This window comes from Pseudoliparis swirei, chromosome 12, assembly GCF_029220125.1.
Source record: "Pseudoliparis swirei isolate HS2019 ecotype Mariana Trench chromosome 12, NWPU_hadal_v1, whole genome shotgun sequence".
Taxonomy (NCBI): Eukaryota; Metazoa; Chordata; class Actinopteri; order Perciformes; family Liparidae; genus Pseudoliparis; species Pseudoliparis swirei.
The window spans coordinates 4,053,213-4,075,987 of NC_079399.1; the positions used below are offsets into that span (position 1 = coordinate 4,053,213).

At 42.6% G+C, this 22,775-nt stretch overlaps 1 protein-coding gene across 3 annotated transcripts; it reads right to left on the reverse strand.

The window, feature by feature from the left end:
* Nucleotides 1-843: 843 nt before the first annotated feature.
* On the reverse strand, nt 844-15,438 carry fermt1 (FERM domain containing kindlin 1). 3 transcript variants are annotated; one of them, XM_056428684.1, is made up of 17 exons: nt 15,370-15,389; nt 14,638-14,764; nt 13,835-13,995; nt 12,615-12,712; nt 11,684-11,819; nt 11,429-11,566; nt 10,052-10,235; nt 9,860-9,962; nt 9,670-9,777; nt 6,327-6,458; nt 6,083-6,132; nt 5,181-5,305; nt 4,780-4,886; nt 4,013-4,237; nt 3,787-3,911; nt 2,913-3,054; nt 844-1,357 (listed from the first exon to the last, which is right to left on the reverse strand). In XM_056428684.1, the coding sequence occupies exons 3-17, from the start codon at nt 13,983-13,985 to the stop codon at nt 1,184-1,186; spliced, it is 1,998 nt and encodes a 665-aa protein (XP_056284659.1). In that variant the 5' UTR covers nt 13,986-13,995; nt 14,638-14,764; nt 15,370-15,389; the 3' UTR covers nt 844-1,183. The 3 variants fall into 3 exon arrangements, with proteins under 3 accessions (XP_056284659.1, XP_056284660.1, XP_056284658.1); XM_056428685.1 differs by lacking the exon at nt 14,638-14,764 and having other exon boundaries at nt 15,370-15,438; XM_056428683.1 differs by lacking the exons at nt 14,638-14,764; nt 15,370-15,389 and having other exon boundaries at nt 13,835-14,050.
* Between the last annotated feature and the right edge of the window lie 7,337 nt (nt 15,439-22,775).

Here is a 22,775-nt window from a genome sequence, read left to right on the forward strand (position 1 = left end):
ACACTTCAATTAATTGTATTTATTTATATTTCCACAAATCATAATTATCTGACTAACTGGATAATAGATGATGCGGAATAATTCAGTTATGTCACGTTTATAACATTTAATTTTTTAGATTGTATGACACACTTGAATTAAAACTGTATTTCATGTGTAAGTTATATTAAAGCAAATTGATAACCCATACCTATCCCCACTGATGCAGCTGAACTGTATTTCTACACTATAGGGATGAAAACATGGCAGATGTGAGACCAACGTCACCACTCGGATGGGTGCGTTTAATTTCCCACCATGGGGCGCACACAATCTGGTGTTTTATGACTGTTAATAAACACTGTGCCAGCTCCACCTGCCCTCCACTAATGTACAGCAGGGGAGCAGCGAGGCGGTCGAGAGAGAAAAACACAGCTATGCCGATACACCGATGAGTCAGATTAAAGTTATAATAAACTTGGTCGTATTTAGACAAACACACTAAGTATGTTCTGAAGCGTGGAGTGTTTCTCAAAGCTGGTTTATACGTCATATCGTTATTGCAGTCCTGAATGGCGAGAATTAACTGCACGATTTGTCACACTGCTCACAATGGCCTTAAAAAGTTTTAGAAATTACATTTCTTTAATATAATTTATTAAAGAATAAATTAAATTCTAAAATTAAATTCTTAGTTTAAATTAAATTCTTGATTTAAATTAAATTCTTGATTTAAATTAAATTAAAAAAATAATTATCATTTAATATAATTTATTATAATTGCTCTTTAAGCAGATAATATCATATTTGTGAATTTGTATTCCTTCATGATAACCCCAAATAAAATGAACAAAATGTAGAAGAAGTTGTGAAATACAAAAAAAACACACGCCCTTTAATGATTTTTTTACAAAATTATTTCCTGTCTTAAACAAGGGCATATCTTAACCTCTAAAAAGAAGAAGGAAAAAAAGTTAAACAAGTTGTGAAATACAAAATAAAAAAAACGTTAATGATTTTTTACAAAATAAGGGCATCTCTTTAAAAAAAACGGGTAATTCCTACAAATATCAATGCATCCAAGTTTTTTGAGAGAATCTTGACATATTTACATCATCGCCATTATTTTTTTTAGTGCAGGGTAAGTCGGCTATAACTGTTCACAGCAGGATTTATAATGACTCAATGACATCGTCGTCTTTCCTCATTCTTGGCCTCCGGTTAGTTTGTGGAACAGTTCTTCGTCTAGCGTCTCGTTCTGGTCTTTGGATCTCGTGGACAGGAAGATGTAACCGCCGATGAACTCGTGGACCACCTTGCAGTCGCAGCTCAAGCAGCAGAAGGCCATCGACACGTTCTGGTCGAACTCGATGGTCACCTGGAATCACGGAGGAAGAAGAGTTCACGCCCTCCGACCAGACATCGTCGTAACCACATACAATGGGTACGGAAAGTATTCAGACCCCGTTAAAATGTTCACTTTTTGTTTCATTGCAGCCATTCGGGCAGTTCCTTTGACCTCACGATTCTCATTGGCTCATGCACTGTGAGGTCTTATTTCGACAGGTGTGTGCCTCTCCTCATCAAGTCCAATCAGGTTATTTAAACACAGCTGCATAGTAGACCCAGGGGCGTTTGTAGGATTCAAAGTATGGGGGGGGCTAAGCCCCAAGGGGAGAGTTATGACAGTTTTGGGGGGGGGGGGCGGATATCCATTGTTAGAGACAGAATTTCAGGGTCATAGTGATATTTTATGCTCATTTGGACACTATCAGTGAGATAATGATTAACTAATTAAGTGTCAGATATACCATTCAATGGAAAAACATATTATAATAATATATATTTTTGCAAAGAATAGAGAGATGTCGGTAGATATTTGTTGTATTTCGAATCTCGCTCAATGGAGACATGTAAACAAACGTTAACAACTACCGACATTCTGTAACTACCTGGACTTACAGGTCACGCCGTGCATCATTTACTTTGAGCTAAACTCATCGGCTGTAGGCTACTAACTTTTAAAGCCAGTAATGCCAAATTATTTGGGGGGACTGAAGAACATTTGAGTGGGACTGAAGCCCCCCTAAAATAGGCCTAACAATGCTCCAGAGTAGAGCCATCTCCAGGAGGATCAGAAGAAATGGACAGCGTGCGAGTTAAATATGAGCGTCGCAGCAAAGGGTCTGAATACTTATGACCGTGTGATATTTCAGTTTTTCTTTTTTTATAAATTTGCAAAAATGTCTACATTTCTGTGTTTTTCTGTCAAGATGGGGTGCTGAGTGAACATTAATGAGAAGTAAAATGAACTTTTTTGATTTTAGCAAATGGCTGCAATGAAACAAAGAGTGAACAATTTAAAGGGGTCTGAATACTTATGACCATGTGATATTTCAGTTTTTCTTTTTTAATAAATTTGCAAAAATTTCAGTTTTTTTCTGTCCAGATGGGGTGTTGAGTGAACATTAATGAGAAATAAAATGAACTTTTTGATTTTAGCAAATGGCTGCAATGAAACAAAGAGTGAACAATTTAATGGGGTCTGAATACTTGGGACCATGTGATATTTCAGTTTTTTAATTTTTATAAATTTGCAAAAATGTCTACATTTCTGTGTTTTTCTGTCCAGATGGGGTGTTGAGTGAACATGAATGAGAAATAAAATGAACTTTTTTGATTTGAGCAAATGGCTGCAATGAAACAAAGAGTGAACAATTTAAAGGGGTCTGAATACTTGGGACCATGTGATATTTCAGTTTTTCTTTTTTAATAAATGTGCAAACATTTCTACATTTCTGTTTTTTTCTGTCAAGATGGGGTGTTGAGTGAACATTAATGAGAAATAAAATGAACTTTTTTGATTTTAGCAAATGGCTGCAATGAAACAAAGAGTGAATATTTGGCATATAAATGGCGCGGCGGCCCCTCACCTGTCTTATCTCCCAGTTCACGTTCCACTGCTTCATGTTGGCGAACCTCCACGTGGTGACGGGCACCCCGGAGGACATGTCCATACGGATCAGACGGTTGTAAGAGATCCCCAGGATCTCATCCTTCTTGCCGCCTTTGAATCTGAAACGCCATAAAAGAATGACCGAAATCATAATTCACAAACTACATTAAGTTAATAACTCAAAAGAAGGACATCTACCTCCTTTTAAAGTCCATTATACACAAGGATCTGGATGAAAAGTGACCCTCCAAGCCCGGGACAGTGGCTGGAAATATACTTTATGGAAACATTGACTCTCTTCCTAAGGTTCAAATGAGCAACGCCGGGGAAAATGGACTGTATGCAGGGAAAAGATGAGTAATGTTCTCAGCTGACCTGAACAGAATGGATCAAAAAGAGCGATTGATGACCCTCTATTAATTTACTTTACTATATTACATTTCATTTAACTTTGGATCAAAACGTCAGCTTTTAATTTAATAATACTAATTATTTATTTAGCGCTTTTTAAGGTACTCAAAGACACTTTACATGTTACATTCACACACTGTAGACACAGGTACAGGGAGCTACAAGGGTTAAGTGTCTTGCTCAAGGACACATCGACTCGGGCGGGGATTGAACCGCCGACCCCCTGATTGGAAGACGGACCTTAAAACCACTTAGCCACAGTCGACCTCTCAATATATATTTTCTACTTTTAATTCTTTCACTCTCCCTTTTTGTTGTTGTCATTTACGATGTTTTGTCACATTTTTTTGTTCAGTGAAACAAAAACAAAAATCTAAATATAAAGTAAAAAAAAAAAAAAATTTCACTTTTCACAATATACACAATATCTCCTCCTGTACCTGACGATGTAGTAGTTGATGCCGAACTCCGGAAGCGACTGCCAGGCCTGGATGAAGCGCATCTTGGCCTCCATCAGGGACAGCCGCGCGATGTTCTGATGGGCCTCCAGGATGCGCGTCGTCAGCTTTGAAAAAACGATCACCGGAGTTAGATTTTAAAAAACGGTGATGAAACAAAGACGGCGTAACTGTGGCGGCTGCAGGTCCAGTCACCCGGAGTACCGACCTGCTTGGTCTTGTGCTTCTTGGTGTAGCGCGGCGAGAAGAAACACTCGGCGTTCATCTCCATGGCGTCGAGGTCGGGAGCCGCCTGGCCAGCAGGGGGCGCCAGACTCTTCATCTGCAGGAAGGACTGGATGTTCCTCACTTCGGACTTGTAGGAGCTGTAGGCCATCGTCTTGCCCTTGGAGGCCAGGATGCACGCCGCCTTCCACTTGGCGTACTGCGTCTGCTGCGCGGCACATTTAGAGACGGCTTAACGACACCGGGCCGGCCCGCGGGTCACGGGCAGAACCGCTGGTCACCGCGAGAAAAAACGTTTAAAGCGAATAAGAAGTAGGAGGAAGAAGGAGGACGAGGACGAAAGAAGAAGGAGGATGAAGAAAAGGGGTAAAAAGCGGAAGAGGAAAAAGAAGAAGGAGGAGGAAAAGGAAGGAGGAAGATGAGGAAGAGGAGGAAGAGGAGGAAGAAGAGAAGGAAGAAGAGGAAGGAGGAGGAAGAATAAGGAATAAGAAGAAGAAAGAGGAGGAAGAGAAGGAAGTAGAGGAAGAGGAGGAGTGAGAAAGAAGAAGAGGAAGAAGAAAGAGGAGGAAGAAGAAGGAGGATGGGGGAGAAAGAGGAAGAGGAACGAAGAGGAGGAGGAGATAGGAAGAATGCATCATAAGAAGAAGTAGAAGAAGAAGAGAAAGAAAGAGAAAGAAGAAGAATGCATCAGAAGAAGAATGCATCATAAGAAGAAGTAGAAGAAGAAGAGGAAGAGGAAGAGGGCCTTACGTTGTCACACCGGATGTACACCTCGTTCATCCCGTCGGCGACCGGCAGCAGCAGCTTGATGCCGAACTTCTTCTCCGTGACGTTGACGTCGGGAATGACCTCGCAGCCTGAGGAGGACGAGGAGGAGGAGGAAGAGGAGGATGGTCGTGAGCGTGAAGGGTCATTTTGGGACATTGATACTGAAATGTATGTTGTCTAAATGTTCTTTGTTGTTGTCGACTGTTCACTTTATTTATTACTTCAACACTTTATTGCTATTATTTCACTTCATGTCGGACGAAAGAAACAAACGTATTCTAGAATACGTAGTATTTTCTGTATGGCCAACATTGGAAAATTGACAATAAAGATAACTTTGCATTTTTATAAACATTTCCTTCCACATCGGCGTTCCCACTGACCTCGCAGGTGGAACTGCTCCACGGGTTCTCCGCTGGAGGTCTCCTTGCTCTTGTAGTAGGAGATGGTGGTGTCCTTGAACACGAACCAGTACTCTTTGTACGGCCGCAGCGTGAGTCGTTTGGGCCTGCGGGGGAATGCAAAGAAATCAGTATTTGGGCTTTTTTTTGGCTGCAATGAACGTTACGACCTTGATGCCTTCGAAGGGAAATGGCATAACAATTATTTATTCTCGGAGCAGTGAGCGGTTTCCTTTAATAAATTATCAGACAACCTATAGGTCAGTGGTTCTCAACCTTTTTTCAGTGATGTACCCCCTGTGAAAAATTGTTTCAGCCAAGTGCCCCCTAACTAGCCATTTTTGGTTAAATACACAGCGCTGTGCCATCAGATGATTTAATATATAATATATAAAATTCTCTTTATGAACTTACACTTATATTCTATTTAAATTTTTTTTTACTGGGTGCTAATTGTAAATATATGTTTTACAAATCTCCCGTGCAATTCTCTTTTTAAACTTACACTTATATTTTATTTTCAAATTATTTTTTTAATGGATGCTTATTTTAAATATGTTTTACAAATCTCCCGTACCCCCTGGAGTACCTTCACGTACCCCCAGGGGTGCACTTCCCCCCACTTGAGAGCCACTGCTATAAGGCATTATGAGATGAGTGAATAACAGAAGAAGCATAAATACACACAATACATGTGTATCGACAATATTTCACACCTGTCGTATGAGTCAAACTGTATGGCTGCGAGGCACTATAAATTAGACAGATTTAAATGCACTCCAAGGTTTATAGGACAGCAAAAAATCAATTTCTAATGGAGGGATTTCACTCCAGTTATTCATGAAGGCTTCTTCATTTTAATAGGAACAAAAAGGAGGGTTTACCTAAACAGCCGGAGGGAATCTGCCAGCTCTGGAATGTCTGTAATGTCTTCCTGGGGGCGGGACAAACAACTGTCAATTATCCTCCTGACATCACCGTGTTAAGACATGCACTCAATCGGAGGCCCTGTACCCATCACTCCTGCTCCAAAAGAAAAAAAACAGGTGTTCTGCTGTAACCAAATTACGGTCACCATCCATCCCAGAGTAGACCCATTAAAAAAAAAATATATATATATGTGTTTACCAGAATTCTGTCGGTCAGTCCGCCCTCAAGCGTCACCTCCAAGTTGGACAGGGCGGCCTCGACTTCATCTATTTCCGGCTCGTTGGAGTGGTCCAGCGGTTCACTCGACATGGTCAGCTTACAGATGTGATACTGAAAGTGAAGTCAAATTGAAAGCTTTTTTTCTACTTTGCAGGTTGGTGCAGATCGGCCTCCGCCTCCGAAAAAAGACTCAAGACCAAAACAGTGAGAAAACTGCGTGTGTGTGTGTGTGTGTGTGTGTGGTTGTACTGGCATCACACTGGGGACCGTCGAGGGTTTTTAACCTTTGGAGTGAGGACCGATATGCAAAGTGAGGACATTTAGGCCGGTCCTCACTTTGTTTTTACTGATATGGCCTCTAGAGTGTGGTAACATGCTTCTCTCAAATTATCAGCTTGTGTGTGTGTCCACACATAAAGGTCCCCCCTCCCCCACACTCCATTTCTCGCCAATCAATGCGCTACCCCCACTTGGAGCGCGGCGCATATTCATCACTTTTTTGCGAGCTGCATATTTATTGAAACCAGCATTTGGAACAAGCCAAACTCACTTGCTTGGGCGCATTGGTTCAACAATTTCAAAGTACGTAGCTATTTTTGGGCGGCTAAATGTTGTGTAAATGTTTTCAACCAACCTGCGCAGATAGATGCACTTGACGTTGAGACTGGTTGACTTCCAGGCTGCTTTGATAAGGCATCATAGGTAGTGTTGACTGCCAGGCTGCCTAGTCGTTGGTATACAGGTTACTCAGTTGGTTTTAGATACCTGTAAGGCATCTAGACGGACATTAAGAGGGGCTGACCCCCAGGCTGCTTACTAACACTGGTTAGCAGGCAGGCAGCCAATTGGCTTTTTGAGGCAGGCACTTGATGTTGAGACTGGTTGACTGTAGACTGATATCCCTTAGTTAACTCCTCATACAGATAGGCCTATTGAATAAATCTGCCATTTTTTTTTATTGCATCATATATAACAATCACACTCATATTGCCTTTCTCTCAGTTCATGAAAAAAATGGCACAGGAAGGTAGTAAGTTATACAGTAGGACGGAAGCGAAAGGCCTGCAGTGTGTCAAGGTGTGGTAAGTTATTTTTATCTTGCCATCTGGACTCGAGTACTACAACACTAGTTCATCTCCTATAGCAAAATTTGTTACTTCTTGTTACTTTTATATTTTTAGTGGTAGTGTGGTAGTAACAGTGCTGAGTTTCCCCAGCCCCATCACAGTTTTGGGTTATAGGAACCATCACGACGGGGGCATTTAAGCGCGGCGAGACAGCGAACCCACCCGTAAGTCTTCCCCAGTTTTTTTCTTTGTCCCACACTGCCATCATGTGTGTGTCCTCTGACTATACATTAAAAAATAATTAATGTAAGTTGGGGTTTCATTAATGTAACACTCTACTGGAATAAACCATATGAAGCTGTAGTATTTGCCTTAATCACATGCCTAACATGTCGGATCTGTAATTTACACCCATTTAATTATCAGACTAGTTAAATCAAGATGCCAAGTTCAATACACTTCCATCACGATCACATACACAGTGATGAGAACATGAAAATGTGTGTGTCAACACACTTTTAAAATATCCCCACTCTACTGGCCACATCCCTAAAGGTGTGCGTGAGGGGTCAAAATTTTCATTGACCTCACCCTGGTTTGGGGTTGGCTGGCTGAGTGAGCTGTAAAACATGAATATTGCAAATTACTTGAACTCCGTGTCTCTCTCTGTGGCCACAGTGGGGTCTGATGCAGCAGCACTTTTCTTAAATTCGATGCTCCCAGAGCCCTGGCAGCAGAGGAGGTCCTTGGGGTCTTGGTCCAAAAAACAAAAAAAAAAATGAATGACACACATCATGACAGTTGACACTGGGGTGTAATAGTTTGGAGCTGCTTTTTTGAACCTGGAAGTCAACCAGTCTCAACGTCAAGTGCTCAGTAATTAATCTTACTTTGTTACTAATGTTTTTTAACCAGATTTAGCTTAGCAGGTAGAAATCTGCTAGCTAGCAGGTTGAAATACATTACACAACATTTAGGCCAAAAAAAAAAGCTCATTACCTTTGAAATTGTGTTGAACCAAGGCGGAATTCCAATGCTCCAAAGCTCCCAAGTTTTTTTTCTCGGGTTTCAATATGCAATAAAATAAAAGTGAAAAAGAAGATTGCTCCATAGGCGGGGCGGCAAGTGGGGGTAGCGATTGATTTTTGATCCGGGACCCGGGGGACACCACCTTCCGCGGCTCAGGCAGCAGCAGGCGCGGGGCAAACTCAAAAGGCAAGGGTGCCCATTTCTCATGATGCATGTGTACATATACACACACATGTGCAGTATATTATATATGACTGTCAATGAAGAGGACTATTTATTTATATTTCTGTGGGTGTTTTTGTGAGAATGAGGATTTTTGATGTTCCTCTCATGGATGTAGACACCAAAAAGCGTCTCACTTGGACAGATACTAACCAGAGCTCCAAGACTGTGTACATAGACTGTGTCCATACAGCTGATTCAGGCCACAGTGCCAGCGGGCCAATCACAAGCCACGTTCAACCAGGTGCGCCGTACACTATAGTTTAGTTCAAAGTGTATATCATTTTTTTTTTTCTGCATGCAAGTGACTCTACTTTCACCCACAGAACCCGTACGTCCCTTTCATGTCCACAATGGCCACGTTACCATGGTAGGGAATTTCCATATTTTTTAGGGGGCAATTTCTGTCCCCACTGACCTCATCCAGGGGAATTTAAAAATAAATTGGGGCACTTTTTGAATCTTGTGAAAATAACATTTAACCTTTTATTTAAAAATAATAAATATACTTATATTAGGCTTCCAGTATATGAGCAATTGTTTTAAAAAATTGCAATAATAAAGACTATTAGGCAATAGTAAGACTATTAGGCAATAATAAGACTAGTAGGTAATAATAACACTATTAGGCAGTAGTCTACAGATGTGTTTTCTGAGATTCTTTTTTTAAAGCAAAAAAGACATAAATCAGACAATTATATTTAAATGTACTGTTATTTATTTGTAGTTATTTATTGTTAGAATTTTTTAACCAACTATTAACAATTCCAACTTATTTTTTTATAATAACAAATTATATTTATTGATTTGTTTGTGTGTGTACCTACCCAGTACAGGAAGTACAGATATGACACACACAACAAAAAACAAAAACAAAATGCTATTAAATTATCACAACTATTAGAGGAAATTATTGGGTAATTTTGCCCCTTTAGTGACATCAGGGGCAACATTATATTTCTTAGTTTTGCCCTGGTGTATTTCCGACGCTGCACGTTCCTCACCTGTAATGAGGCGAACATCAGCATCTCCTCCTCCGTGCAGTCGATCTCCTCCAGCAGGATGGACCAGCGAGCTTGTTCATACAGCTGGGTTATTCTGACGGCGTCGTACTTTAAAACAAATTAAATGTAATATAAAAACAACCCTTCAAATCCAGTTAAATGTTTCTTCTTTTGTTCTTGTCTCTCTTACTTTGGGATTGAGGTCAAAGAAGACATTGTACTTGAAGCGCAGCAGCAGCTTCTCTTCATTCAGAATGTCTTGTTCCATGAGGGAACGGGACGAGTCCAACCACCTTGGAATCAAAAAATCCCGGTGAGGAGAGACGTGGGGGAGCATCAGAACCACTGTGAATGCATAAAGAGACTTCTTCTCCTCCTCTACCCTGCGCTGTTGATGGCTTTGTCCACCGGCGACAGCGGCTGGTACATCTTGGCCAGCTCGCCGGGCGGCAGGTTGGGCTGCGACTCGGCCAGAGGGTTGTCTCCGAACCACAGGCTGGTGGCCGACATTGGCATCCCGTTCTCCGGGTCGTAGGTGGCCGTCATGGTCTTGCTGTACATGGGGCCTGGTTCGAGGAGGACAACGGAGTCGATGCATGATTCAATAGGAACGTAGCGTATTTTAAAGATGCATGATTTAATAGGAACGTAGCGTATTTTAAAGATGCAAGATCAACTCGCATTGAGGAACATTTTCGAAGGAAGAATAAAAGTTGGACGGAAAGTCGAGAGGGTCTTTAAAAAACGAGGGAATGAAGAACGGGAGCTACCGACATTGAACGGGCCGGGGATCAGCGGTCTTAATTTTAATAAGAGTGATATTTAGGTCGGTGTGAAAGAACTCGGCGGCTTACTGAACAATTCTTTCACATCTCACTGATGGGAAGTGAGGTCGAAATAACTCGGAGAAATAAAAGACGCTGTCGCTTCTGGGGCCTGAAAGTTAATCTGAATGTCTCAGATTTCACGTTATTAAAATCCTTCTCTCCGACTTTTTGGCAGAACGGATTTTTGCAGGAAAGGAGCTCGTCAACCTCCTGAGCTAGGGGACCCTTAAATATTAGGATTAGGGCTAATGGGTCAGTGGGTTAGGAATGGTTCGTGGGTTGATATAATTCAATTCAGTTTATTTGTATAGCCCATTTTCACAAATTTCAAATTGGTCTCAGAGTGCTTTACAATCTGTAATTGGTTATTGGGTTAGGAATGGTTAGTGGGTTTGGAATGGTTAATGGTTTAGGGTTAGGAATGGTTAGTGGGCTAGGGTTAGGAATGTTTAGTGGGTTAGGTATGGTTAGAGGGTTAGGAATAGTTAGTGGGTTACGGTTAGGAATAGTTAGTGGGTTAGGGTTTGGAATGGTTGGTGGGTTAGGGTTAGGAATAGTAAGTGGGTTAGTGGTGGGTTAGGAATAGTGTGTGGGTTAGGATTAGGACTGATTAGTGGGTTAGGAATGGTTAGTGGGTTTGGAATGGCTAGTGGGTTAGGGTTAGGAATAGTTAGTGGGTTAGTTGTGGGTTAGGGGGCTACGGACCCTTAGTGAGTCTTTTGGGAGCTAAATCTATTTTTTAAAGCGATACCTTTAACTTCAATAAGACATTTTACACGTTGTAATAAGCTGATCAACCTAACCAGGCATGCCAGAGTCAAAATGATACTTTTCCTATGACAGAATGACACGGGCTGAGAATATAAACTATTAAAACATTCTAATAATATTCCGAGTGTTGGCCTGAGTCGTTCCAGGGATAGTTCTAGTACCTGTGCCCCCCGGCCCCCCGCGAAACAGATCAATGTCCCAGATGTCCTCCTGTGCCGAGTTCTTCTCTTTCTTCTTCTTCTTCTTGGAGGGGTCGTCGGGCGGCTTCAGCAGGGACAGTTCCTCTGATCTTCTGATGTCTGAGGGGATGAGGAAGGAAGGAGGAAGGAAGGAGGAAGCAAGACAAGGTGGTGAGTCTTTCATTTTTAGATCAAGGGTCATGCTGCAGGACCCGGAGATGAAGGCAGGAGACTCACTGAGCATCAGGCAGATCTCCGCCACGGCCTTGAAGACCACGCTGGAGAAGCTGATGGTCATCTTGATGGTCTTCATGTTGGGCAGCTGCAGCAGCAGCGGCTTGTGCTGCGGCGTGTAGCGCAGCGTGGCGTCCGCCTGCGGGGGGACATTTGGGAAACACCTGTCAAAATGCATAAACGTATTCGCAGAAAGTTGTATAGATGTACACTACCGTTCAAAAGTGTGGGGTCACTTAGAAATGTCCTTATTTTTCAAAGCACTGTTTTTTTAATGAAGAAAACATTAAATGAATCATAAACACTCTCTACATAGTTAATGTGGTAAATGACTATTCTCTGGTGTTTAATTTACATTGTGTCATCGCCTTGGAAGACTAACGGAGGGGTAGAAAACCCTTGAAAACCCTTTTTATGTGAGCGCAGCTGAAAACAGTTATGCTGGTGAGAGAAGCTATACAACTGGCCTTCCTTTGAGCCACAAGAAGAACAACATTAATATTTACAATAAAAATCATTAATTCTAACCTCAACAATGTCTCGACTATATTTTCTATTCATTTAGCAATTAATTTGATAAATACAAGTTTGAGTTTTCATGGAAAACATAAAATTGTCTGGGTGACCCCAAACTTTTGGAGGGTTAGGGTCTGTCAAGGGACTACAGATGCAAAGTAGCTGTTTAGCTACAATCTGGTACAGAGTATCAAATGGGGACATTTATGTTTTTAAATAAAGATAATAATAAAACCAATGATGGCTCTTTACTGCCCCAAGAAGTTGCAAACAACATGCTTGAATGATTGCTTATGGCTTTGAATCTTCTACGCCACTCAGGCATTCAAATAGTTTTTCAACATCAACATAATGACATTCTAAAATATCAAATGACAGCTTTATTATAATATTTTTTTTACTGATTCAATCACGTTACCTGAATTCCATACTTGTCCATGGTCCAGTGGGTCTTGAGGAGCCAGCACTTCCTCTGCTCCCACCACAGGGCGTGGTCGGACCAGTCCTGAGGAGCCTCTGATGACGTCAGGCGTGTTACCACAATATATATATGTATATATTTAGCATATCTCAAGTTTAAAAAGGGTTCTTGAGGTGGAGCTTTGGCTTCATATCTCCATCACCAACACTTCCTGTGAGCTTTGTATGAGTCTATACCTGACAACCTGTTACATTACATTACATTACTTTACAGTTATATAAGTGCATTTAACCACGAGTAAAAACTCAGAACTACAAGAATCAAGAAAGTAACGTTTCTTTAAGAAAGCCAAACTACAAAAATACCAAAAGTAATGACATAAATAATATAAGTAATACCATAAGTAATATAAGTAATACCATAAGTAATACCATAACTAATACTATAAGTAATACTACAAATAGTAATATAGTTAATATAAGTAATACAATAAGTACAAACATAAGTAATATAAGTAATATCATAAGTAATACTATAAGTAATACTAGAAGTAATACCATAAGTAATAACGTAAGTAATACCATTAGTAATACCATAAGTAATACTATACGTAATACTATAAGTAATACCATAAGTAATAACATAAGTAATATTATAAGAATACCATAAGAAATAACATAAGTAATATTATAAGTAATACCATAAGTAATACTATAAGTAAGACTATAAGTAATACCATAAGTAATAACATAAGTAATATAAGTAATATCATAAGTAATACCATAAGTAATATAAGTAATACCATTAGTAATACTATAAGTAATACCATAAGTAATAACATAAGTAATATAAGTAATACCATAAGTAATACCATTAGTAATACCATAAGTAATATAAATTCGTGCCATTCAGGTGCTAATCTGTTTTGGGTGTTTTGGTGCATCGGCCTAACTCCTCCCCGGTCGGTGACGAGCTGCTGAGTCAGCTCTTGTGTCTGGTGCCGGTGAAGCCGCCTGGCTGAACGCTGCCGTCACACCGCGGCGCTCCTCTGGAGTAAAGAGATATCAGGCTGAACTTTGGCCCCTGAGGCCACGCAAGCCAAATGCATTGTGGGCCAAACAATGGGAGAGAAATGCAGGGCAAACAAGGGTGCGGCTCCACTAACAGACGTGTTGCGGCAGCAGGGGGGGGGGGGGGGGAGTGTGTGCCGGACTTACTGATCTTCTCCACCAGCTTCAGCATGAGGCCTCCGATGTGCAGGTCCCCCTTCACCCTCAGCTTGAACTTCATGGACTCGTCTCCATCCTTCTGATCCACCTGCACCGACAGCTCCCACGACGTCTCCCCGTACTCTGCGGCTGTGATCATGGCCGCCGTCCTGAAGAGAGAGAGAGAGATTAAAAAGAGGGTGCACTTGGCTTTTTAGGCAACGCTGATCGAGTGTTAAGGAATCACGAGGGCGGAGGGGGGATCTTGATTCTGATTGGAGGATTAGGAAACATCTGGGATGAAGAAAGCATGAGTCAGAGGGATGAGTGTTTCTCAACTTCCTGTGGGAACATCACAAATGATCTTAACAAACACGGATGAAAGGAACTGATTTAAACCATTCTTCTTCTGCAGTGTTTTTCATGCAGCCCCCCCCCCCCCTCTCTCTCAGCAGATGAACTGATGAATAAGACATCAGGAATCGGGCAGATGTACAGGCCGGTGTGACCACAGGACACGGTGAACACAGCAGGTGAATGGATGAAAGACAGCGGGCAGGTATAGGAAAGGGGAGGAGGAGGAAGAAGAGGAGGAGGAGGAGGAGGAGGAGGAGCAGGGAGGGCACAGCTGTGGAATGTGTGACGAGTACGGACACGAATCCGCTGCAGGAGAGGAAGACCAGTGCAAAACAACAATTTCCCCCCTGACGCTGCACCGTGATCTCCCCCCTCGAACAAAGAGATGCCAACTCACACACACACACACACACACACACACACACTTCTAGACCTATGGCTATCAATATAAATACCTCTTTGATTGTCTCGGGTGGAGATGTAGAATGTGACGGTGTAAAAGTGTGTAGCCGGGAGGCGGAGTTTAAGGATCTCTCTCCCGGTGCAGCTCCAGGGGAGAGGAGCCGTTAACGGGAGGGAGGCCTGTTGGGACCAATCCACCACCGCGGTGTTACACGGGCTCAATAAAGGGCACCTATGTGATCTCATTTGGGCCTTTTCAAAAACGCAACAACAACATGGAAGTTTAAGGAAATTTCATCACATCGTTGTGTTTAATTTGCTTTTTTTTTTTCATGAACAGATGTTTGATTTTCAAAATAAACTGCATCGTAAGAGCCTTTATATTATAGTACTGGAAAACAACTGGAGGAATGCAGCGTTGCAAACACTCACACTCACACACACACACACACACACACACACACACACACACACACACACACACACACACACACACACACACACATAGAGACTACTATGTCCTAGAATCCTTACATAAATGTAACTTTTAAATTTGGGTATTCTCAGATTACAATAGAGTGGCGGCGCAGCAATGATAGCACAATAAAGTCCTACAAATTAACCATTAACTTATGTTCAGGCCTGACACACACACTCACACACACACACACACACGCACACACACACACACACACAGACACACGAGTCCCAACTGGACCCAATCATAGGCCGTGTGTGTGTGTGTGTGTGTGCGTGTGTGTGTGTGTTTTCTCTTCTTGATTTACCTTTAATTCACGAAGTTTTTCCTGCCGCTGAGCTTATTCCTAGAAATGTTTCTTGTGAGGAGGAATGAACCAGGAATGAGGCACCTCCGGGAGAGGAGACACGCCCCGTGCCCAGAGACAGGTAAGGAGGAGGAGGAGGAGGAGGAGGAAGGGGGGGGGGGGCGTTGCGTCCAGGCTCAGCGGACCGGAGCAAAGGTGGAGTTGACCCTACAGCCCCGGCGTTCACGCGACTCCTCATGTTTTGGAGATTTGAATAATGAGACCTGGGTCTGCAGGGTTACTTCCGGTTCTAGTATTCAAGTGGCGCGTGCGAGCCGACTCTACACGACGGACCCAAACAACGAGCGAGCCGACACGAGCACGTGCAATACAGAACCCAACTACGAGTAGCTCACTTTTTAAACAATTTTAACACAAGTTTTGGATTATAATGATGTATATTTGCATATTGCAGATGTAAAACCACATGTCTTCAGGGTGTCTATTTAGAATTTCTAGAGACAAATATTCATTTATTTATAACTAGCTTTTGATAAATGCCACTATTTTTAATAAAATGTAAAACATTTTTTTCAAGACTGCAATAGAACATGTTTAGCATATCCAGAATTAATTTTTATTATTGCATTTTCTATTTAATTTATTACACTTTTTCCTCCCTCCTTTTTTGTCAATTTCCAATGATATAATATTTACAGATATATATATATATATATTCATATATTATATATTTATTATAATATATATTATTTATATATGATATATTATATATAATATATGATATAATATATTATTATATATTATATTAAAAATATATTATATTATTATTAATAATATATTATAAATGTGCCTCATGATATAAATTTGCCTCATGATATAATATTCATATATATATATAAATGTAAATATTATATTAGGAGGAACATTTTTTATTTGTGATATTGGGCTATACAAAATAAACTGACATGAAAATGAATACACCCCAGTGGATGCAGGTCAGGTGTTACACCTGAAGGAGCTGCCATGCAGCAAGTTACATAACTTCTAAAAGGGCAGTGCACCACCATTAAAGTCATCGTGAGTGAATCCTGCTCTCTAAATGTTGAACTGACTGCAGGAAAGAGAAGAAAAGAGGGATTGGAAGAGGATCATTTCCAGGGGCTTTAGTTGTTGTGTAACTGTATATCAGGCCTGTTTACAGACAGTTCCCACGACATCATGAATAATAGTTTACCTCAGATGAATCAGCCCACACCCTGTCCAGTCAGGAAACCAAGATGAATCACTTGCAATTATACAACCTTAACTCCTACTATCACAGAGTAAAATTGTAGATTATAATATGTAGGCGTGTTCATGCTGTGGACTTTTCTTCTGGAGCCCATGTGTGAAGCCTGCCCCCCCCTGGAGTGTCGTGGTAAGATCACAAAGTAACTTTAGTACTGGAGCGAAATGCAGACGGGCCCCCATCCCAAGCCCCCCCAGACCCCCCGAGACCCCCTTAGGCCTTAAACCCTGAACCCTCAGGGACTTCCTGACGTCACCTGACGTTACCTGAGTGTGAGAAGCTTAAAATGATGGAACAAGACTTCCTGGCTCCTCCATCACGAGATGAGAGGTTATTTCAAATGATCTATTTCTTTTTTTGTGTGTCAAAACCGCTTCAATGACAAAATGAATAATTAAAGCTGCAAGCAGCGTCGAACGGGTCCTCGCTCACCCACGCCTGTCGGGGGAGCCGCCGAGACGGACCCGGCGCGCGGTCGAGACTCGACTCGGCCCGTGACTTATACAAGCACGACAAGTTTAGGCGGATTCAGTTCAGTTCAGTCAGCCACTAGGTACATATAACAACTGGACCATATTCATCATGCATCCCCTCCATGTGTATAGACCCGTCATGAGAGAGAGAGAGAGAGAGGAGAGAGAGAGAGAGAACCATGAACTTCCTGGCTATTCGTGGCCAGACTGATTTGGTGAAATCATGATGCCTCTCATTGTTCAGAGGCGGGCTGAGGGGTGTGAGCGTGGCCTTGGTTTGAGGACCACTACCCTGCTATCTCTATCATATATAGCATTTGAAAATGACGTGAAGAGGGCAAATATCCAGACATCAGACCAAAGAGAGGAGGTAGAGAGAGAGAGAGGAGGAGAGAGAGAGAGAGAGGAGAGAGAGAGAGAGAGAGAGAGAGAGAGAGAGAGAGAGAGAGAGAGAGAGAGAGAGAGAGAGAGAGAAAGAGAGAGAAAAAGAAGAGAGAGAAAGAAAAGAGAGAGTCGGACTAAAGGAGAATTTGGGGGCGTCAAAGGTGGTTGTAGGACTGATTAGCTTCCATGGGTATATGTGTGTCCCGTTGTGTCCCTACGTGAAGTATAGACCACGTCATGGAAGAGAGAAGAGAGAGAGAGAGAGAGAGAGAGAGAGAGAGAGAGAAGAAGAGAGAGAAAAAGAGAGAGAGGAGAGAGAGAGAGAGAGAAGAAGAGAGAGAGAGAGAAGAGAGAAAAAAGAGAAAGAGAGAAAGAATGCCTCTGGGAGTGAGGGCCAGGAGGCCGGGCCAAATGTGGGGGCAGACCTTGGTTGATGGGACCACTATATCAGGTTGTCTAATAAAAAATGGTTGTTTGAGGCATTAGCAGCGTAGCGAGGCACGTGAGCAGTGAGGATAGAGAGGAGGGCAGAGAGAGGAGAGAGAGGAGAGGAGAGAGAGAGAGAGAAGAGAGAGAGGAGAGAGAAGAGAGAGAGGAGAGAGAAAGAGAGAGAGAGAAGGAGAGAGAAGAGAGGGCTAGACAAAGAGAAGAGAGAAAAGAGAGAAGAGGAGAGAGGGAGAGTAGTAGGTGCTCCTAAGAGAGTTCTTATTCCATTCTAAATAATTCCCTCGTGAAGTAGAGAATGGGTCATGTAAAGGAAACGTCAAAAAAAAAAAAGTGAAAAAAAAAAACTACCTTGTCAACCTGCATGTGAAGCTGTCCCTCCGTGTCTCAGAGCAACATATAGAACTGAGCTTTAAAAAAAAGCTGTAAAGACTCAACGTCTAGGAGGGTGAATTTATGGTCAGGATTTAATGTACTTATTTTGGTATTCAATGAGTGTGTTCTCGGTGTTTTGGTGCTTCTTCTTACTGGGAATTTTGTGAATGTTCAAAGTGTGGTTATTTTATTTTAGGAACATTGATGGTGCGATGTTCCAATAGTTTTTACATAACAAGTAAATTTTAACGTAAAAAGGCTTTGCACAAAAAAAAGCACAAAAAATTACGTTTTCACAGTCCGTTTTTTTCAGTAATAGTTTTAAAAGTAAAATTATTGGATAAAAAAAATTTTTATTTTTAAAGGCGTAAAGTGGGAAATAAAAATAAACGAAATTCCAAAAGTGGCCAAAATTCTCGAAAATGAGAAAAAGCCAATTTTGGTGAATAACTTTTGGTGCCAGCATGGTTAAGAGAACCGGTTCGGATAAAATTGCTTAAAAACATGAATATTTATTCCTCCTTCTGCACATATCTGATCGTCTGTTTCTTTAATTAAATCGAAGTTATTCTGATTGATGCCTATTTTTTCCATTATTTTCATAACCTTGTATAGTTCGTTTGAAAATAATCTTTGAAAAAGATGATATAATAAACTAAGATGAAAAACACAATCATTAATAGGAATACTGATTTGATGGAGATGATATCTGTGATGTCATAATAATCTCTAAGATGTTTCACAGAAAAAATATGAGGAAGCTTTAGTAAAAAGCGGAGCTTAGGGTCCCTGAGAAATGTGTGTTAGTCACAAGATGGTGGGCGGAAAATCAAAACTAAAAATTTTGGCATAAAACTGGGTGAGCGCTTCCCAGAAAATTCAAGTGGGTTGCGAGGCAATTTTTTTTTGCCGAATTTCAAGTTTTTGAAATTCCATCAGCTACTAAAACTGACAAACACCAAATTGAATGGGATTTTGAAGATAAATTTTTGACTACCCCCAATATGCCCCAATGTCAATCCGTTTCACAAATAATAAAATAGAAAAATTTTACTAACAATTTCTAAATATATATATGTATAATATAATAGAATATTTTTCTTCTTTTAAGGTTCCATCTCTAATCCTTAAAGTTTCCGAGGACATGGAATACAACACACATCATGTGACGTACTCTTTGTTTACCTTTTTTAAAATGTTTGCTTCCACTGGCTACCCCCCTGGGTTTAACAGCACATTGCAATGCATTGTGGGTAATTCCGATAACGCCATTATAATGCAATGTTTCAATCATAGACTTTAGCATCTGATGACTGGATCAATTTCTATTTCTAATTTCGTACTCTTTCAATATTTAATTTAATGGGAAATTATTGTGGTCTCTATCGTCACGGCGATATTCACAAACACTTTAAGCATTCACCTGCGGAGAGACATTACGAAGCAGTTTGAAATGTGTTATCCTGGAAAACACGGAAGACAAGTTCACCAATGTTCACACAAAAAACACGGAAAATTAGAGGAAAAAGTCAAATGTCCTGGAAAATATTATGTTTTCCTTGACAAATATTCTTGTATTTTCCTTCAGCGGTGAAACAACCACAAGGTCATTCTATCAGAGATCCAGAGAACGGGAAACATTCAGGATCATTGACATTGAAATGGTATTTTTTTTGACTTTCTTTTAGACAAGGCTGTTTCTATCGTGGAAACGCTGTGAATAACGAGGGAGGTCATAAGTCAAATGTGACTATGAGTCACTGGCTGGTAACTGTGGTTGTTTTTATTATTATTACAAGATTCCATGTCAGTGATGTCATAGATATGTTGTGGCCGCAGACCGACCGTCCGTCTTATAAACCAGACGAGAGGAACACATGACATCCTCCAGAGATCTTCACTGAGCATGTCCCAGAAAGTGATCTGAAAGAAGAGGGACATATTGTTCCGTCAAATCACAAGAAGAAGACATCCTGGACCTGTTAGTGGTTCTCAAATGGGGGAAAGTGCACCCCTAGGGGTATGTGAAGGTCCTCTAGGGGTACATGAAGACCCTCTATGGGTACGTGAAGGCAGGGTACGTGAAGGCTCTCTATGGGTACGTGAAGGCCCTCTAGGGGTACATGAAGGCCCTCTAGGGGTATGTGAAGGTCCTCTAGGGGTACGTGAAGGCCCTCTAGTATGTGAAGGCCCTCTATGGGTACGTGAAGGCCCTCTAGGGGTATGTGAAGGTCCTCTAGGGGTACGTGAAGACCCTCTATGGGTACGTGAAGGCCCTCTAGGGGTATGTGAAGGCCCTCTAGGGGTATGTGAAGACCCTCTATGGGTACGTGAAGGCCCTCTATGGGTACGTGAAGGCCCTCTAGGGTGCGTGAAGGCCTCTAGGGTACGTGAAGGCCCTCTAGGGGTACGTGAAGGCCCTCTAGGGGTATGTGAAGGTCCTCTAGGGGGATATGTGAAGGTCCTCTAGGGGGTACGTGAAGGCCCTCTAGGGGTATGTGAAGGCCCTCTAGGGGTGTGAAGGCCCTCTAGGGTATGTGAAGGCCCTCTAGGGGCGTGATGGCCCTCTAGAGGTATGTGAAGGCCCTCTGGGTGCGTGAAGGCCCTCTAGGGGTATGTGAAGGCCCTCTAGGGGCATGTGAAGGCCTCTAGGGTATGTGAAGGTCCTCTAGGGGTACATGAAGACCCTCTAGGGTACGTGAAGGCCCTCTATGGTAGGTGAAGGCCCTCTATGGTACGTGAAGGTCCTCTAGGGGTACGTGAAGGTCCTCTAGGGGTACGTGAAGGCCCTCTAGGGGTACGTGAAGGCCCTCTAGGGGTACGTGAAGGCCCTCTATGGTAGGTGAAGGCCCTCTAGGGTACGTGAAGGTCCTCTAGGGTACGTGAAGGCCCTCTATGGTAGGTGAAGGCCCTCTATGGTACATGAAGGCCCTCCAGGGGTACGTGAAGACCCTCTAGGGGGTACGTGAAGGCCCTCTAGGGGTACATGAAGGTCCTCTAGGGGTACGTGAAGGCCCTCTAGGGGGTACGTGAAGACCCTCTAGGGGTACATGAAGGTCCTCTAGGGGTACGTGAAGACCCTCTAGGGGGTACGTGAAGACCCTCTATGGGTACATGAAGGCCCTCCAGGGGTACGTGAAGACCCTCTAGGGGGTACGTGAAGGCCCTCTAGGGGTACATGAAGGTCCTCTAGGGGTACGTGAAGGCCCTCTAGGGGTACGTGAAGGTCCTCTAGGGGTACATGAAGGTCCTCCAGGGGTACATGAAGGCCCTCTAGGGGTACGTGAAGGTCCTCTAGGGGTACGTGAAGGTCCTCTAGGGTACGTGAAGGCCCTCTAGGGGTACGTGAAGGCCCTCTAGGGGTACGTGAAGGTCCTCTAGGGGTACGTGAAGGCCCTCTAGGGGTACGTGAAGGTCCTCTAGGGTACGTGAAGGCCCTCTAGGGGTACGTGAAGGTCCTCTAGGGGTACGTGAAGGCCCTCTAGGGGTACGTGAAGGCCCTCTAGGGTACGTGAAGGCCCTCTAGGGGTACGTGAAGGCCCTCTAGGGTACGTGAAGGCCCTCTAGGGGTACGTGAAGGCCCTCTAGGGTACGTGAAGGTCCTCTAGGGGTACGTGAAGGCCCTCTAGGGGTACGTGAAGGTCCTCTAGGGTACGTGAAGGTCCTCTAGGGGTACGTGAAGGTCCTCTAGGGGTACGTGAAGGTCCTCTAGGGTACGTGAAGGTCCTCTAGGGGTACGTGAAGGCCCTCTAGGGGTACGTGAAGGTCCTCTAGGGTACGTGAAGGTCCTCTAGGGTACGTGAAGGTCCTCTAGGAAGGCCCTCAGGGGCGTGAAGGGTGAAGGTCCTCTAGGGTACATGAAGGCCCTCTAGGGTGCGTGAAGGCCCTCTAGTGCGTGAAGGTCCTCTAGGGGTACGTGAAGGCCCTCTATGGGTACGTGAAGGTCCTCTAGGGGTACGTGAAGGTCCTCTATGGGTACGTGAAGGCCCTCTAGGGGTACATGAAGGTCCTCTATGGGTACGTGAAGGCCCTCTAGGGGGGTACATGAGATTTGTAAAACCTATATTTAAAATGGGCATCCATTAAAAAACTATTTAAAAATAGAATATAAGTGTAAGTTTATGAACATAATTGTATATATTCTATATTAAATTGCACAGCGCTCTGTATTCAACTAAAAATGTCTGGTTAGGGGGTCAAATATTTCACAGGGGGTGGTATACATCACTGAAGAAAAGTTGAGAACCGCTGTGTGATTGGACTTTATCTCTCTGCTGCCACACAGTGGCGCCATCAGACCACTCCAGAGTGGGAGGAAGGAGAAGATCCAGAGCCTTGAAGCCGGTATCTATAAAAGTTTCTCCATGTCTTAGGAACCGGGCCTCTTGACACATGTGTTCTATGAACCGCAATCGACGGATTCGAGCCTGTTTTAAACATTA

Excerpts from the sequence above, each read along its gene's own strand:
- fermt1 (XM_056428685.1), bottom strand. The coding sequence starts at position 13,985 with ATGATCACAGCCGCAGAGTACGGGGAGACGTCGTGGGAGCTGTCGGTG. Across the intron at positions 11,820-12,614 it reads TGGACAAGTATGGAATTCAG|GCGGACGCCACGCTGCGCTA; the intron begins GTAACGTGATTG and ends GTCCCCCCGCAG. Across the intron at positions 4,887-5,180 it reads GGAGCAGTTCCACCTGCGAG|GCTGCGAGGTCATTCCCGAC; the intron begins GTCAGTGGGAAC and ends CGTCCTCCTCAG.